Source organism: Mustela nivalis (genome assembly GCF_964662115.1).
Source record: "Mustela nivalis genome assembly, chromosome: 1".
NCBI classification, from domain to species: domain Eukaryota; kingdom Metazoa; phylum Chordata; class Mammalia; order Carnivora; family Mustelidae; genus Mustela; species Mustela nivalis.
In genome coordinates, this window is record NC_139020.1 from 122,124,491 (window position 1) to 122,141,380 (window position 16,890).

The following is a 16,890-nucleotide window of genomic DNA, read 5'->3' on the forward strand; positions in this document are numbered from 1 at the left end:
CTCTGTTAAATTACAAATAGACTACAGTGAAATTTGGCTACAAATGTAGAATCTGCAAATATGTTCAGAAATCCTCATGGATTATAAATTACCACTTGTTTTAGAACTAGTTTTGGGGTCTCAATTAAAAAGCACACAGTAGGGGCGCCTGGGTGGCTCAATGGGTTAAGCCTCTGCCTTCGGCTCAGGTCATGATCTCAGGGTCCTGGGATCTTGCCCCGTATCGGGCTCTCTGCTCCGCAGGGAGTCTGCTTCCTCCTCTTTCTGCTTGCCTCTCTGTCTACTTGTGATCTTTGTCTGTTGAATAAATAAATAAAATCTAAAAAAAAAAAGAAAGAAAGAAAGAAATACACAAGTCTACTTTAAAAAGAAAAAAAAGCACACAGTAAATGTTACGTAGTCTTTTATAAAATTTCAATTTAGTGTGTGTCATTTTAGACAGATTTATTAGTCTATGTAGATTTTATTCTTGAGACAATTTTCAGAGTTTTAAAAATCAGAAATGAACTGTTCAGTAGAAATTAAAGTCTAGATATGTCTCTCTTGCTTTCTTTTGTGAAATTTGCTTCCTTCTCTAATATCATGTTGTGATTTGTTGCATCAACTGAAGCTTCCGCCAGTGTTGTGAGGATGCATATCTGATTTTACGACGGCATGGGAATCTCTTCATCACTCTTTTTGCACTGATGTTGACTGCAGGGCTTCCTGAGCTTACATCAGTCAAGGATATACAGTATCTTAAGGTATGAACCCCTTTTCTTTGTATATGGGAGTTCATAGGCATGAAGCTCAGCTATACCTACTTGTTTCGTTCAGACGTTCAAAGGGAATATAGAACAAAGCCATTTCTTGTTAGACTGCTTTTACCCAGCAGCTGAGTAATTGTCGTGCAGTAATCATAAAACGTCATCTTCAAAAACCCTTTGGCAGAGATTATATTATCACCCTACCTTGTGTCATTCTCTATCCTGCAAAAGGGATTTAAATAAGAACATGAGACACACAACTTAATGGTGCTAGGGAGGTATGACTTAGATTTTGACATTTGCGTGTCACTATGGAAGATATATGAAATCAGATTTTTTTCCCTTTTATTTTTAGGACTCTCTTGCCTTAGGGAAGAGTGAAGAAGAAGCGCTCAAGCAATTTAAGCAAAAATTTGATGAGGCACTCAGGGAAAGCTGGACTACTAAAGTGAACTGGATGGCCCACACAGTTCGGAAAGACTACAGATCTTAATGATCAGCCTTTGCTCCTAATGTATTTGTTGGTTTTGTTTAGTTTTCAGTTTGCACTTGCACTAAATTGAACACGACCCTGCCAGAGATGTTATAAAGGGAATGAAATCCTGGAACTCAGTTAAATTAAGAACAAGGCATCCCACAGAACCTAATCTGAACAATCCCCGATGACCACCCTCTGCTTCATTGAATGCTTCCAAGATTCATCATAAAAACTCCCAACATAATGGATAATCATTTCCTGCTGACTTTGCACGCCGAAGAATGCTACTAGAGATTGTTTTCTGTCTTATTCTTCTCCTCCTCCCCCTCCTCCTCCTCCTCCCCCTCCTCCTCCTCCTCCTCCTCCTCTTCCTCCTTCTTCTTCTTCTTTTTAAGTATTTGGTACTTTTCCAGAAAGGTGTAAATACTTCTTTTTGTATTGTGACCAAGTGTTATCACTCAGCCAACTTATCCACACCTGGGGACTGGTAGTTGTTCTTACTTTCCAAATGAGGCTTAAAAGAAAGGTATCTTTCTTCCCTTTTTAAATTATATCATCTATAAATTATAACATAATTTGAAGTTATTGTTATTTTTCAAAAGAAACCTTTAAATCTTTAGAAAGAGTAACTCTTTTGTTGATATTTATCTACCATGACCGCATCATTCCTACCAGACTTGGTGAAAATCTGCTCATGAGGCAAATATAATATATATGCTGCATATATATTTATAAATTTCTAGTGGGAGTTCTATATAAAAAGACATATCTTTGTTTTTTTCTGTTTTTTAAAGTTTTACAAAAAGCAGAGCTTTTTCTTGTTACTTTTTTAGTTAACTGTATGAGATCCAGTTCTTCCAGTTGCTTCTGTAATGAGGCACATAGTAATTTCAGTTTTACATGGTATCTATGAAAGAGTTCACTTCATAGAGCATAATACTTGAGCAAATGCATCCAAGACAAAAAGCAAATGAAAAGAAACTATTTATAGAATCATCTCCAGATCTAAAATTCAGTATTTTAGTAAAATGCCAGCTGTTCTTACTGTATTTATTAAAACTTGTAATAATGTGATTTTTTTCAAGGATATTAGTTCAAATTGAAATGGTTTCATGCCACATGGAATTCTTTAATTTATTTGTTGAGGTACCATACATTTAGGGTGCTAGATGGCAAATAATGTTAATATGTGCAATAAGAACTACTGGTTTGAATGTGTAAATGGATGCTCTTTCGGAGTACTGGCAATATCCAGCAAAACTACTGCTTTTTCTCCAAAGACTTTTGGGAGCTCTCAATCCTCAGTGACATGAGAAAGAGAACTGAGTATTTACCCTGTGACTGAGTTTTCTATAGGAATTTTATTAAAGATTGTTTAATTTTGTTGTTCTCCTTCATGTTCTCAGTCAAATAAATGGGTGAGCTGGTTTCAGCTGCTCTTGGGATGTGTGGGTTTTTTCTTTATGCACAGCACAGGCCTTTGGGTCTCGGCACTGGGACCCTAAGAGATCATCAAGTCAATAAACAAATCAATCTGAGAAGCAGACTGAGGCTCATGATCTCTTTGACTTCTCTCTCTCTACTTCTCAGCCCAGTAGGCAGTGTGGGAGGCCTCTTGGACTTTGGTGGGAGGCTGAGGCTTATCAGGTTTTCATATCTTGGCAAGGCACCCTGAGGTTGGGGAGAATGCCCCTTCAGTGACTCAGTACCCAAGCCAAGGCCAGACTATAGCCACTTTGTAGCTCTCTTCCATGAGGCAGATGGTCAGAGCAAGTCATAGTTTCTTAGAAATGTCAGCTAAGGATAGAGACTGACCTCTGAACTGACTATTCCAAGAGCTGGCCCAGACTCAGAATTCAAGGAATAACACTGTGGAAGGATAGATTTGTTCAAGGATCTTTGTCCGGTAGCAGTCTACCTTTACATGCACTATGTCTTGCAGGTCAGGGATTTGGAGACTGCTGAACATTGCCAGCTACAAGTGGGCACTACTGTTTGAGGAATCTCCTCAGCCATAGGGAGCCTTGGTAAATATATGCCAAATCAATGAATGTGAATGTCAAGAGTAAGAAAGGGAAATGAGGGGCACCTCAGTGGCTCAGTGGGTTAAAGCCTCTGCCTTCGGCTCAGGTCATGATCCCAGGGTCCTGGGATTGAGCCCTGCATCGGGCTCTCTGCTCAGCGGAGAGCCTGCTTTTTTTCCTCTCTCTTTCTCTGCCAGCCTCTCTGCCTGCTTGTGATCTCTGTCTGTCAAATAAATAAATAAAATCTTAAAAAAAAAAAAGAAAGAAAATAACAGGACATCATTTTGAAGAAAAGAAAGGGAAATGAACCTCCCTGGACAGTGCTGGGCCTGAGCTCAGGATGGCTCTGGAGTCCTCTCTATCCTCTCTGCCATAAGTCCCTCAAAGATAACCAGTACACTGTGACACAGTAGCCTTCTGTAGCTGCTGACCACTCCTTACAGGTGCTTCCCACAAACTTACTGAGTTGCATATTTCTGATTCTCAGGGGCTCTGGCAGAGCCAGAGAAGAGGAGGTAGAAAGCAGAGGATACCAGCCTAGAGGTCTGGGCTGCAGGAGGAGCTTGTTGTTGGGGGCTGGTTATCTAGCACCTTGGTTGTTAAGTGCTCTCGTCAACAATAAATCTTAGCAGAAAACATTTGGCTCCTTGTCTTTTGGTCCTTTCCCAAGTTTATCCAAAACAATGTTTTGGAAACCCTGTGCATTTCAATACTTGAGGGCAGCCTCTGTGTCTGCCTGGGTCTGGGAAGACAAAGGATGGGTATATTGAACAAGTAATTACCAAGTATTAACCTCACATATCTGTAGGCAGACCCTGGGCTGCAGAGACCAATATTTGCAATCCAGTTCTTTTCTGTGACCCTAGAGTAAGGTAATTTATTTCTTAGGGTCTGAGCTTCCTAGTATATAAAATGGGCCTGATAGTAACTGCCCTACTCATTTCTGTGTGTTGGGGAGACACTAGGTTAAGATCTTCAATGAGAATCTAGGCTGAGTCCCATAGGCTCATCAGCTCATAGACTCATAGGCTGAGTCCCCTAATAGCCTAGACTGTTAGCACCAGACCACTCAGGTACCCTGCCTAGGACCAGACTAGGCTATTAACACCAGACCAGTCAGGTACCCTATAATTCAGAGGTCACTTGTATGGAGAAGGTAAAAGACTAGTCCATGGGGTGGAGAGCAGAGAGCGACTATGCCATGTGACCCTGACTGGTGGGAATGGGCAGCTTTTAAAAAAGGAGGGGGCAAGTGCAAGGTTTTCTTAGAGCAGAGGGCTTCTGGGCTGAGTCTTCAAGGACAGGTAGAAGCTAGGTGAAGGGGTGATAGGTATGACTAAGCAGGAAGGTACAGCATATTACAAAGGCTTGGAGGGGAGGAAAAACAGGATCCATGGGCACTAATAGGCTCAATAGTTCTTTCTTTGCCTCTGCCTCTTCCCCTTTCTCCATTCCAGAATGCTGCACTTCTCAGGGATCCAGACAGGATCTAAACTTCAGTCATGTCATCCTGGAGCCTCTTCCTCTTTAACTGTCTGTTGGCAGTTTTATCCCCTTGTCTGATGATGGGAAAAGGGTCTGGCATCACTTTCTGAGCTATTCCTGCTCTAAAATATGTAACCCTGAGTTTTGGAACTCAGGGTTCCTTTCCGCTTTTAGTAAAGCCCAGGTTCAATACTCAGAAAAAGTCTGCCCTTTCAAACTCCAACTTTTTTTTTTTTTCTATTGTGAGAAATGGCACACAAAGTATACAAAACAAAGTATATAAATAGGCTTAGCAAATATTCTAGAGCAGACATCCAGAGAACCATCACATAGGTCAAGAACATTACCAATAGTTACAAAGCCCTACCAGTTCCCCTTCCTGGTCAGGACTCCTTCCTCCCTGCCATCGTAATCACTGTCTCTTCTTTGATGGCAATCATCTTATTTCCTTACTTTACAGTTACACTGCCTACTTCTTGGATCAGGTTTCTTTTGCTCAACATTATGTCTTCAAGATTCAGCCATGCAGTGCCATCATTCTTTATCATCACCACAAAATATTCCATCTTATGGGGTTCCTATAATTTAAATATCCTTTCTACTGTGGGAACACGTAGTTTCTAGTTGGAGGCTGAGACAAATAAATAATGCTGCTATGATGATTATAATTTATCTGCTGATTCACAGATGTATGTATTTCTTTGGGTGTATATATTTAAGATTAAAATGAATTGGTCATAGGATTACGCATATCTTTATTTTGACTAAGTAATGCTAAAAGTAAGTGGTTGTGCCAACTTACTCTTCCTCCAGTACTTAATTCTTGTCACTCCATATTCTCACCACTACCCAGTTAACCAACATTTTACAAACTTTTTAGCCATTCTGATGTGTGAGGTGAAAAAATTGTATTCTCTGATTAGTAATGAGATTAAATTGCTTTTTCATATTTTTGTTCATTTCTGTTTTCTCCTTTGTGAAGTGCCTACTTAAGTCCTTTGTGCATTTATTTGGATACCTGCCATTTGCTTGTTTTTGTTTTTGTTTTTTTTGGTTCTGAGGAGGGTTTTGTTTTGTTTTGTTTTTAGATTTTATTTATTTATTTGGCAGAGATCACAAGTAGGCAGAGAGGCAGGCAGAGAGAGGAGGAAGCAGGCTCCCCACCGAGCAGAGAGCCCGATGCGGAACTTGATCCTAGGACCCTGAGATCATGACGAGCCGAAGGCAGAGGCTTAACCCACTGAACCACCCAGGTGTCCCAGAGGGTTTTGTTTTTAATACTGCTTTTTGGTTTTTGTTAATGTGTGAAATTACGTATCAGTGTAGAAGCCTTTTGTCAGTCACATGTTGAAAATATCTTTTCCACTCAGTTTGTGAATTTCTCAGTCTCTTAATGTTTCTTCTCATAACACAGAATCTTAATTTTAATGTAAAATTTATCATTATTTTCCCTTGTTAATACCCCTTGTGTAGTACTTAAGATATTTTTCTGGATTATTCTCTAAAAGCTCTTAAAAAAAAAACCAAACCTATTCTGTTTAGGTCTATAATGTACCTGGAATTGCTTTTTATAAATAATGTGAAGTGTTTTTTCCTGTGTGGGCACCAAGTGTTTCTAGTATCTTTTATTGGGATCCTTTGACCACTGATAGATCCACCTTTGACATAAACCAGGTGTCCATGTACATAGGAGTCTGCTTCTGGACTCTAGAAGATATCCAGTAGATTTCACCTCCCTATTTTTTTAAGTTAATTTATCATATTCATATGTAGCATCTAAACAGTATATATTTAATCTGTATAACAATCTTACATACAGGTGCAAGTGTCCTTCCCCACTTTACAGATGAATACAGTGAGGCTTAGAGGTTAAATAATTTGTCCATAGTCACAAAGTAAAAGGAAGCATTCAGACTCAGGGACTCTTGTCTTAAGTGTTAATGCTCTTTCCTCACAATTACCAATGATGCCTCAATACACATTTCATAATCTGCTTGTTGAGATCCACGAAAAGAAACCTGAGGAAATTTTGAATGTAATTGCATTATAGATGGGGAAGTAAATTCACATTTTAAGAATATTGACTCCCAATCTGTGACAATGGTGTAACCTTCATTTAGGTCTTCATTTTAGGTCTTGTGCATATGATTTATAGGTTTTTTTTTTTTAAGATTTTATTTATTTATTTGACAGAGATCACAAGTAGGCAGAGAGAGAAGGGGGAAGCAAGCTCCCCACTGAGCAGAGAGCCAGGACCCTGGAATCATGACCTGTGCCAAAGGCAGAGGCTTTAACCCACTGAGCCACCCAGGTGCCCCAATTTATAGTTTTCTATGTAGAGTCTTGTATATCTTTTGTTAGATTTCTGGGTGATTTTAAGTTTCATTGTTGCTGATCTATAGCAGTGGTTTTCCAAATACAGTCTCCTAAGTAGGATTATTAGCAGCATCTCCTGGGAACTGCTTAGAACTACAAATTCTAAGGACCTCCCCTCCCCTCTGCAAGACCTACTGAATCCGAACTACTAGAGATGGAATTCAGCAACCTGTATTTTAGCAAAGCTTTAACAAGTTTTAGAGCACTTAATAGATAGACACACAGTTGATGTTTGCATTTAGCAGACATGCTAAACATGCTATTAATCCTATTTATAGAACTTGTTTTGGTTTTACATGATCTACAAATACAGTTTTATTTCTTCCTTTCCATTCCCTTCAACATTTTGTTTCTTTTTTTTCTTTTTCTTTTTTTTTTTTTTTTTTTTTTTTTTTTACCTTTGGCTTGCTCAGGAATTGCAATACAATGTTGAAGAGAAGCAATACGAAATCTTTTATTGATCTCAAAGGGAAAGTTTTCAATATTAAGTATGATGTGTGCTCTGGAATCTGAATCTTTTACCAATTAAGAAAGCATACTTCAATTCTCAAGGGATTTTTTTTTTTTTTTAATCATGAAAGGTTGCTGAGTTTATCAAATTATTTTTCTGCATTTTACAAAGGTTTTCCTCCTTTGGTAGGTTATATGGATTAATGTTCAACTTTTTTTTTTTTTTTTTAAGATTTTACTTATTCATTTGACAGACAGAGATCACAAGTAGGCAGAGAGGCAGGGAGAGAGAGAGAGGAGGAAGCAGGTTTTCCGCGGAGCAGACAGCCTGATGTGGGGCTCGATCCCAGGACACCGGGATCCCGACCCGAGCCCAAGTCAGAGGCTTCAACCCACTGAGCCACCCAGGCACCCCAATTAATGTTCAAATTTTAAGCCAATGTTTACATTCCTGGAATGAGCCCAACTTGATTGTGATGTATTTTTTTAAATATACTGAAAGATTAGATTTGCCAATATTACATTTGGGATTTTCGCATCTATTTTTATCAGTGGGATTTGCCCATATATTTCTTTCTTTTCTTTTCTTTTCTTTTCTTTTTTTTTAAGATTTTATTTATTTATTTGACAGAGAGAGAGAGGGAATACAAGCAGGGAGAATGGGAGAGAGAGAAGTCGGTTTCCCGCTGAGCAGGGAGCCTGATTTGGGTCTCAATCCCAGAACTCTGGAATCATGACTTGAGCCGAGGGCAGATGCTTAATGACTGAGCCACCCAGGTGCACCAAGCTCATAAATTTCTTTTAAGATCTGTGTTAGGTTTTGTTAACCAAGATTTTGTGACTTTTTAACACAGGTAAGATTGGTATTATCTTATTTTAAAATCTGATGGAATTTTGCCAATGACCTTATATCTGATGTTTTCTTGGAGGTATGAATTTCATTAATAGCTAGAGGAATATTCACATTTTTATCTTATTGTGCCCATTTTAAAGAGTTGTGATTTCTAGGAATTTGTTCATCTACATTTTAAATTTTATTCCTATACAGCAATTGATGTGTTAAGAGTTTATTAATGTTGCAGGATTAATACTGATGTCTTCTTTTCATTCTTGTCATTGGTTAGTGCTTTCTCTGTTTTCTTAATTAGTCTCACTAGAGGTTTTTCAGTTATAGTCGTCTTTAGAAAGAATTAGTTTTTTGGCTTTTTTGATTCTCTAATGTATGTTTGTTTTTGACATTCCTTTCATCCCTATTATTTCCTTCCTTCTGCTTTATTTGGTCTTACTTTACCCTCTCCAGTTTTGTAAGATGGTTGCTTGACCAATCGATTTTAGCCTTTATAATAAATCTTTATCTGCATCCCTTAAGTTTCAAGATGAAGTCTTTTCATCACCATTCCATAAAAAGTATGTTCTAATCTCCATTTTTCTTTCTGTGACTTGCTGATTATTTACAAATACATTTCCAAATACATATGAATTTTCTCATTACAATTTTGTTGATTTTTAGATTGATTGCTTAGCATTCAGAGAACATATCTATATGATTTCAAATCTTTTAAATTTGTGAAGCTTTTTTTTAATTTTAAAAACCAAAAAAAGAATTTTTAATGGAGAAAAACCCAGAAAACACCAAATATCCTTCATAAGTAGATTGAACAAATTTGTGAAGCTTGTTTTTATGACTCAGTATGGCCAACTATTGTAAATGTTCAGTGTACATGTGAAAAAATCCATGTGCTATGGTTGTTAAGTGTTCTACATATGTTCATTAGATCAGTTCTATTGTCTGTATATCTTTATTGAGTTTTTTGTTGCCTAGTATTTATGAGAGATAAGTTAAAATATTCCATTATGATTTTGGATTTGCTTTTCTAGTTATGTCAACTTTTATAGTCTGAGGCAATATTATTAGATGCTTACAAATTTAGAGTTGATTTATATCCCTGGTGAATCGAATCATTTAAAAAATTGTTTTAAAGTCTTCCATGTGTTTCTGGCAATACTTTTTGCTTTGATGTCCACTTTAATTGATATTAATATAGTTATGCCAGCTTTCATTTGGTTAGTGGTTGTATGGTATGTTTTTTCCTTTAAATCTTTTATAAATCTTATAAAGTTTCTCTTGTAAATAGCATGTAGTTTTTTTTTAATCTATTTTTTAATACTCCTTATCTGTTGATTTAAGTATTCACATTTACCTTTAATGTAATTGCCAATATACTTGGAGTTAAGTGAACCATCTTATTATGTAGTTTTATATTTTTCTAACTTTTCTTTATGTGTTGCTTTTTCCATGATTTTCTTTCCAGTTTTAATGGAATTCTAAAATACTTTTTTTATTAATTTGGAAATCACACTCTTACCACTCTTTTATTGATATACTAGGTTACAACTTGCATACTAGACTAATCTTTGTTTAAAGAATTATTGGTACTTTCATCATCTTCCCAGACAATGCAAGTAAATCTTTTTACTTCTCTCCCAACTAGATGCTATTGTTGTTAAAATTGTTAATATTGTTAAAATTATATATCATTGTTAAATCCCACAAGAAAGTATTGTTTTATACAGCCCCTGTTCATTTAGCTGTACAGATGGACCCTGACTTAACAGTGGTTTGACTTAAAATTTTCCAACTTTACAACAGTGTGAAAGTAATACTCGTTCAGTAGAGTACTTTGATTTTGAATTCTGCTCTTTTTCTGGGCTAGTGATAATATAGTATGATATACTCTTGTGCTGCTGGGCAGTGGCAGCAAACCATAGCTCCCATTTCAGGCATGCCGTCATGGGGGTAAACAACTGAAAAACTTAAAACCATCATTCTGTACCTATAAAATCATCTTGTTTCTTACTTTCAGTATAGTACTGAATAAATTACATGAGACATTGAACACTTTATTATAAAATAAGCTTTGTGGGGCTCCTGAGTGGCTCAGCTATTAATCATCTGCCTTCAGCTTGGGTCATGGTCCCAGGCTCCTGGGATCAAGCCCTGCATCTGGCTTCCTGCTCAGTGGGAATCCTGTTTCTCCCTCTCCCAATCATCCTGCGCTCCCTCTCTTGCTGTCTCTCTCTCTCTCTGTCAAATAAATAGATAAAATCTTTTTTAAAAAATAAATAAATAAAATAGGCTTTGTGTTAGATGATTTTGCCCAGCTTGAAGCTAAAGTAAGTGTTCTGAGCATGTTGAAGGTAGGCTAAACTATGATGTTCAGTCAGTTTTAAATGCATTTTTGGCTTTCCAAATTACAGTGGGTCTATTGGGACATAAGTCATAAGCCAAGGAAAATCTATACATACATTTTTACCATTCTCATTGCTTTTCTTTTTTTTTTTTTTAAGATTTTATTTATTTATTTGATAGAGATCACAAGTAGGCAGAGCATCAGGTAGAGAGAGAGGGAGAAGCAGACTCCCTGCTGAGCAGAGAGCCTGATGCGGGGGCTGCATCCCAGGACCCTGGGATCATGACCTGAGCTGAAGGCAGAGGCTTTAACCCACTTAGCCACCGAGGCGCCCCATTCTCATTGCTTTTCATCCTTTTTCTTACATTTTCAAGTTTTCATCTAGGATCCTTTTTTTCTTAGACCAAAGAAAACCCTTTCATATTTCTTTTACTTGTTCTACCCTTGATTAAGTTCATCAAACTTTTGTTTGCCTGATAATTAATAGTAGATTTGCTGGATATAAAAATTTAGGTTGGTATTTATTTTAGCACATTGAAGGGATTTTTCATTTCTTTTCTACTGAAAAGGTAACATTTTAGTGTGTATTTTTTTCTACTAACTACTCTTAAAGATTTTCTGTGTCTTTGGTTTTTAGCAGCTTTACTGTGATATCGCAGGGTGTTTTGTTTTGTTTGTTTTTTGTATTCCCCTGTTTGGTGTCTGCAAAACCTCTTGAATCTATAGCTTGTTATGTTTCATCATTTGGAAAATTATCTTCAAATCTGCTTCTGCATAATTCTCCTTTTGGAACTCCATTTATACTTACTTGACCTTTGTGCAGTTGATATTTATTACTTTCTCCTCTATAATCTCTTTGTATTTTTCTTCTAGATATTTCCTTCTTTCCTGTTTTCCAGTTTAGTATTAGTATTTTTCTGATTTTGAGTTACAAATGTCAGTATATTTTTCAATTCTACAATTTCTATTTAGTTCTTTATAATTCTTTTTTTTTCCTGTTGCCTTTGAAATTCTCAGAATTGTCTTTATTATTTTGAACATTTTTAACATAAACTGCAGCCCTTGTGGGTCTATCTCTATTACTTCATTATTTTTGTTGACACCAATTCATGTTGTAGTGGTCATTTGTTTGTGTATTTATTTATGCTGCATGCTCATATCCATGGTAAGTCTAATTTCAAAACAAATAAACTATTATTATTTAAGTTATGCTCTTTGGGCCCCAAATGTGGGAATTTTGTTAGAATTCTCCAGCATTAGCATTTGTAGACCCCAAGTTATATCCCCCTAGCCCTGCTAAGCTATCAAAACTGCTGTTTAGTCTCTTTACCTCTTGTTGTGGAATCAGTAAACATTCCCAGGGTTAAGTGGTTCCAAATGCCTGGCTCACAACTTTGGGTTTCTGTTTTCTGCTACATCTTGGCACAGAAATTCATCACTGCCTTTTTATCTCTCTCGTGCCTTCAAGAAGATATGTTTTATATTTTTATCTTTTTTTTTTAAGTTGTCATTAGCAAGAGAACTGTTAGCATTGCCTTTTCCAACTTTATTCTTAGCCCTACTAACTCTCCATTCACTTTAATGTGGCTTCTGCTTCAGTTCATTCACACTGATTTTGTTAATTTTGTCACAGACATCCTGGATGTTGCCAATCTAATGCACACTTTCCAGTTCTCATGTTCCTCACTTAAACAGCAATGTGACATAGTTAACTATTTATGTTTTGTAGTATTTTCTACATCTTAGGCTTTTCTACCATCTCAAAACACTCCTCATTCTATTTTACTAACAATTTCTCCTTTATCCAATTTTTTCTTTGTATACTTTTTAAAAATTTTTACATAAAGCATAAAAGTAATAACAAATGCCTAGTTTTTAAAAGTGGAATCTCTTTAAAAAATTTTTTTATTTGGTTACCCTTTCCCCATCATCAACATCATTCCCTATCCCCACAGCTCATGCTGCCTGTTTGTATCCTTCTATATTTCTCTCCATGCTTTCATAATTGTATACAGAAAAAATCTTTAAAGATACACACATTACAATAGGGTATCTTTTTTTTTCCCCCCTCAAAAAATCGCACTGTTATAACTGCTTTTCTGCAACTTGCTTTTCTTTTACTCAAAAGTACCTTATGGAAATCTCTGTAGTTCATTCTGAATGGATGGATTGTAGTTTATAGTGTATTATAATTTATTCAATCATTTCTCTGTAGATGGGCATTCCTAATTTCCAGTTTTTTCCCCACTATGAACAATGCTGCAATAAACATCCTCATGTGTATATTGTATATTTATTGTTATTGATGGCTTTGTTTTTATGGATTAGGTTCCCAATAGAAGACTGCATGGTGTGTGTGGTGGGGGGAGGGGGTGGTGTGTGTACATGCTGTTTTAAAAAACTTTACTGTAAGTACACCTTAAAATCTTTTTTGAAATTCAACATTCATAAAGAACACATAGGCAAAAAAGGTAAAAATCACATAGTTAAATAACTTCATTAACTTTCAGGGAGTAAATACATCTTTCTAACTAGCACCCACATCAAATAGATTACTATCACCTCAGAAATTCCTCTCATGCTCCTACTTACTAACTCCCTCCATTAGTGAGTATTATATGGACTTCTAAAACTACATATTAGTTTTTGCTTATTTTTGAACTTTATGTAAATGGAATTTTTAAACTTAACAAATGTCAGATTTTTTCCCTGAGAACTTAAAATACCATATTTTAACCCTCAAAGTGTAAAGGGATAGATACCCTTCTACATCTCAGCAGTAACGTCACTATTCTTTTTTGTTTTGTTTTCACTGTTAAAATAATTTTCCTAACTACAAATTAATTTGAGAATTTAAAAAATATATTTGTTGGCTATTTTATTTCATTTTCCATAGCCCATTCATATCCTTTCCATTTTAAAATTAGCCTGATTCTTATCACCTTCTAAAAGCTCTTTATATATATCTTTGTCTTTTACATTACCAATTTTTCCCAAATCTCTTGCTTGTTAGCTTTGTTTATGGTATTATTTACCATATAACATTTAAATATCTACATAGTCAAATATGTCTGTTTTATAGCTTTAGGATTTTCTTACTTAATGAAAATCTTCCTTGTCCTTGCCAGTCTCAGATACTGTAGCTCTTCAGGGTTTAATTTTAAGCTCTCTTCTTTTTTTTTTCTGTACAAACTCCCTACCTGATGTCATCCATTCCCATTGCTTTAACCTTTCCCAAATGCTGATGATGCCCTTATGTATATAGCTCCAGCCCAGACCTCTGAGCTGTAGTAACAGAACATCACTGTCTATTGTCAGTGAGGGGTGTGTTAAATCCTGGGGGATACAATAGTATGTGGTCCCTGCCCTCCAAGCTTGTTAGAGAAAGGAGATACTGTGTTAATTTAGAGGGATGACTGAAAGACTTGTTGATCTCTTGCAAATTTTGGACTGCTGTAAGGGAAAGGCTACACCCAAAAGATTAGTTCCAGAATATATACAGAACTACTACAAATCTACTAGAAAATGTCAACTCAATAGAAAAATAGGCTAAAGAAAAGAAAAGGTAGTTCTTGGAAGAGAAAACCTGAGTGGCCAATAAACATAAAAGACAATCAATCAACTTCACTAGTCATCAGAGAAAATAAAACGAGATACCATTTTATTCAGGGCACCTGGCTGGCTTACTCAGCAGGCTGTGCAACTCTTGATCTCAGGGTTGTGAGTTTAAGCCCCACATCAGATGTAGAGATTACTTTAATAAATAAATAAATAAAAATTTAAAAAATAATAAGGTAAAAAGATACAATTTTTAAAAAACCATTAGATTGGCAAAATTTTATTTTTATTTTTTATTTTTTTTATTTTTTTAAAGATTTTATTTATTCATTTGACAGAGAGAAATCACAAGTAGATGGAGAGGCAGGCAGAGAGAGAGAGAGAGAGAGAAGGAAGCAGGCTCCCTGCCGAGCAGAGAGCCCGATGCGGGACTGGATCCCAGGACCCAGAGATCATGACCCGAGCCGAAGGCAGCGGCTTAACCCACTGAGCCACCCAGGCGCCCCAGATTGGCAAAATTTTAAAATCCTGACTACTTTAAGTGTTGAAAATATGAGGAAAAGAACTTCTACTGCTGGTCAAAACTTATAATGGCACACAACCACCTTTGAAAGCAATTTGGCAAATACCTAATAATGAAGATAGACCCACCCTTTGATTTAGCAGTTCTACCTCTGAGTATCCGTAGGGCAGCGTTTCTCAGTCTCAAAGAGATCTTCTCAATCTTTGAGATTGAGAAGCACTCAATCACTACAGGGTCTTGTTAAAACACAGATTCTGATTCAGTAGGCCTGGGGAAGGACCAGAGATTCTTAATTCCTAACAAGCTCCTAGGTGATCTCATTACTGCTAGTCCAGGGACACACTTTAAACAGCAAAGCCCAAGAGAAACTCTGATGTATATCCTCAAGGGACACACATAGAGATGTTTACTAGAGCACTGGTGGTATTAATGAGCTTCTGAAAAACTACTGAGGTGAGTGGATGGCTAAATTCGTATGGTTGAAAGCAAGAGTTAAAAGGAACTGGAGTTACACAAGTCAACCTAGATAAATCTCAAAAACAATGTTGAGAGGGGAAAAAAGGCAAGTTGCAGGAAAGATACATAGAATAGGATATTTAACATTTTTAAATAATACTGTTTATTGTTTAGAGATATATGCCTATATGGTAAAAGAATGTAGACTTGCATGGGAATGATAAACATCCAAATCATGACAGTGATCCCTTAGGCAACATAGGGGCCTCGGGATAGGGAAGGCCTATGGCACTTCAGTACTGTAATGCTTTTGTTATTAAACTGAGTGAATTGTACGCCCAGTTAAATAATAATAATACAACTGGGATGCCTGGATGCCTCAGTTACTTAAGCATCTGCCTTGGGCTCAGGTCATGACCCCCAGGTCGTGGGATCAAATCCCACATTGGGCTCCTTACTCAGTGGGGAGCTGCTTTTCTCTCTGCCTCCTCTGCCTGCTGCTCTCCTTGCTTGTGCTCTTTCTCTCTCGGGCAAATAAATAAAATCTTAAAAAAATATATATAATACAACTGTCTGTTACATTTCTATTTTTTGTACATCTGCAGTATATCATTTGACAACTAAAACAACAAAACAAATAGGCTAAATGTTTTAAAACGAGGAGCCCGAGCCCGAGGCTCAAGAACTGACCCTGTGTTCCTTTTACATCACCATGCTACTTTGCACTAACAAAACAAACATGGGTTCACCGAATCTGAAGCATCCTTGGGTTTGGTTTCCACAAAAGCCTGAATCAAACTGTATCCTCAAGTGTTTCTGTGGGATGCAATGCACAGGTTTTGATCTCTAATAACTAGAGTTCAAAACAAAGTACCTAAAAACATTTGTTTTGCTTTTGGACATGGTCTAAAACATTTTTTTGGTGTCCCAGAATATGGCCATTAAAAGCAGCCCATTATTCAAGAAAAAAGAAAACAATACCCAAACACTTGAAAACACCCAAATGTGAGTTTAAGAAGCCTCAAAAGAGCGCCTCTTTGTTCATCTCCTGGTTTTCCACAGGCAGTGAAGCAGAGCTGGGGGGTGGACAAGGGAGAACAGGGGGGCATTTCTGTGAAGGTAGTCTGTGGACCCACCAATTGGGAAGAACTGAAAAAAAAAAAAAAATGTTAGAGGAAGCAAGTAGTTACAGGCTAATTTTAATATGCTTTCTCTGCCATCTAGCATGTTGCCTGGCCCAGGCCTCTTTGAGCCACCTTTCCTCTCTGTTCTCCTGTTCTCTACTTAGTTCTTTCCTGGTGCTTGAACCTGGTTGTGCCTCTATTCTGCCCCACATCTCTTAGAAGTACGTTAGTGGCAGGGAGATAGTAGTAAGGGGGGTGGGTTTCAGTGTCAGAAAATACCTGGGTTTAAATCCTGCCTGTGCCACTAGTGAGCAGCTCAGTAAACCTGAGACAGCATATGCAGGCCAGTGCCATGCAATGGAATGTGGGAGGATGATGGAAATGTCCGTGTCCACACTGTCTAATGTGGTTGCCGCCAGCCCCAGGTGACTATCCAGCACTTGAAATGTGGCTAATGTGATAGATTTTTTTTTAACTCT

General features: G+C 37.0%; 1 protein-coding gene across 5 annotated transcripts in view; it reads left to right on the top strand.

The window, feature by feature from the left end:
• The window catches only part of PIK3CB (phosphatidylinositol-4,5-bisphosphate 3-kinase catalytic subunit beta), a 203,417-nt gene extending 200,647 nt beyond the window's left edge, over window positions 1-2,770 (top strand). For all 5 annotated transcript variants that reach the window (XM_082690404.1, XM_082690405.1, XM_082690406.1 and 2 more), the window contains 2 exons: window positions 611-743; window positions 1,102-2,770. In XM_082690404.1, coding sequence (XP_082546530.1) covers window positions 611-743; window positions 1,102-1,239 — 271 coding nt within the window. In that variant the 3' untranslated portion in view covers window positions 1,240-2,770. The remainder of the gene's footprint in view (window positions 1-610; window positions 744-1,101) is intronic.
• Window positions 2,771-16,890: the final 14,120 nt, after the last annotated feature.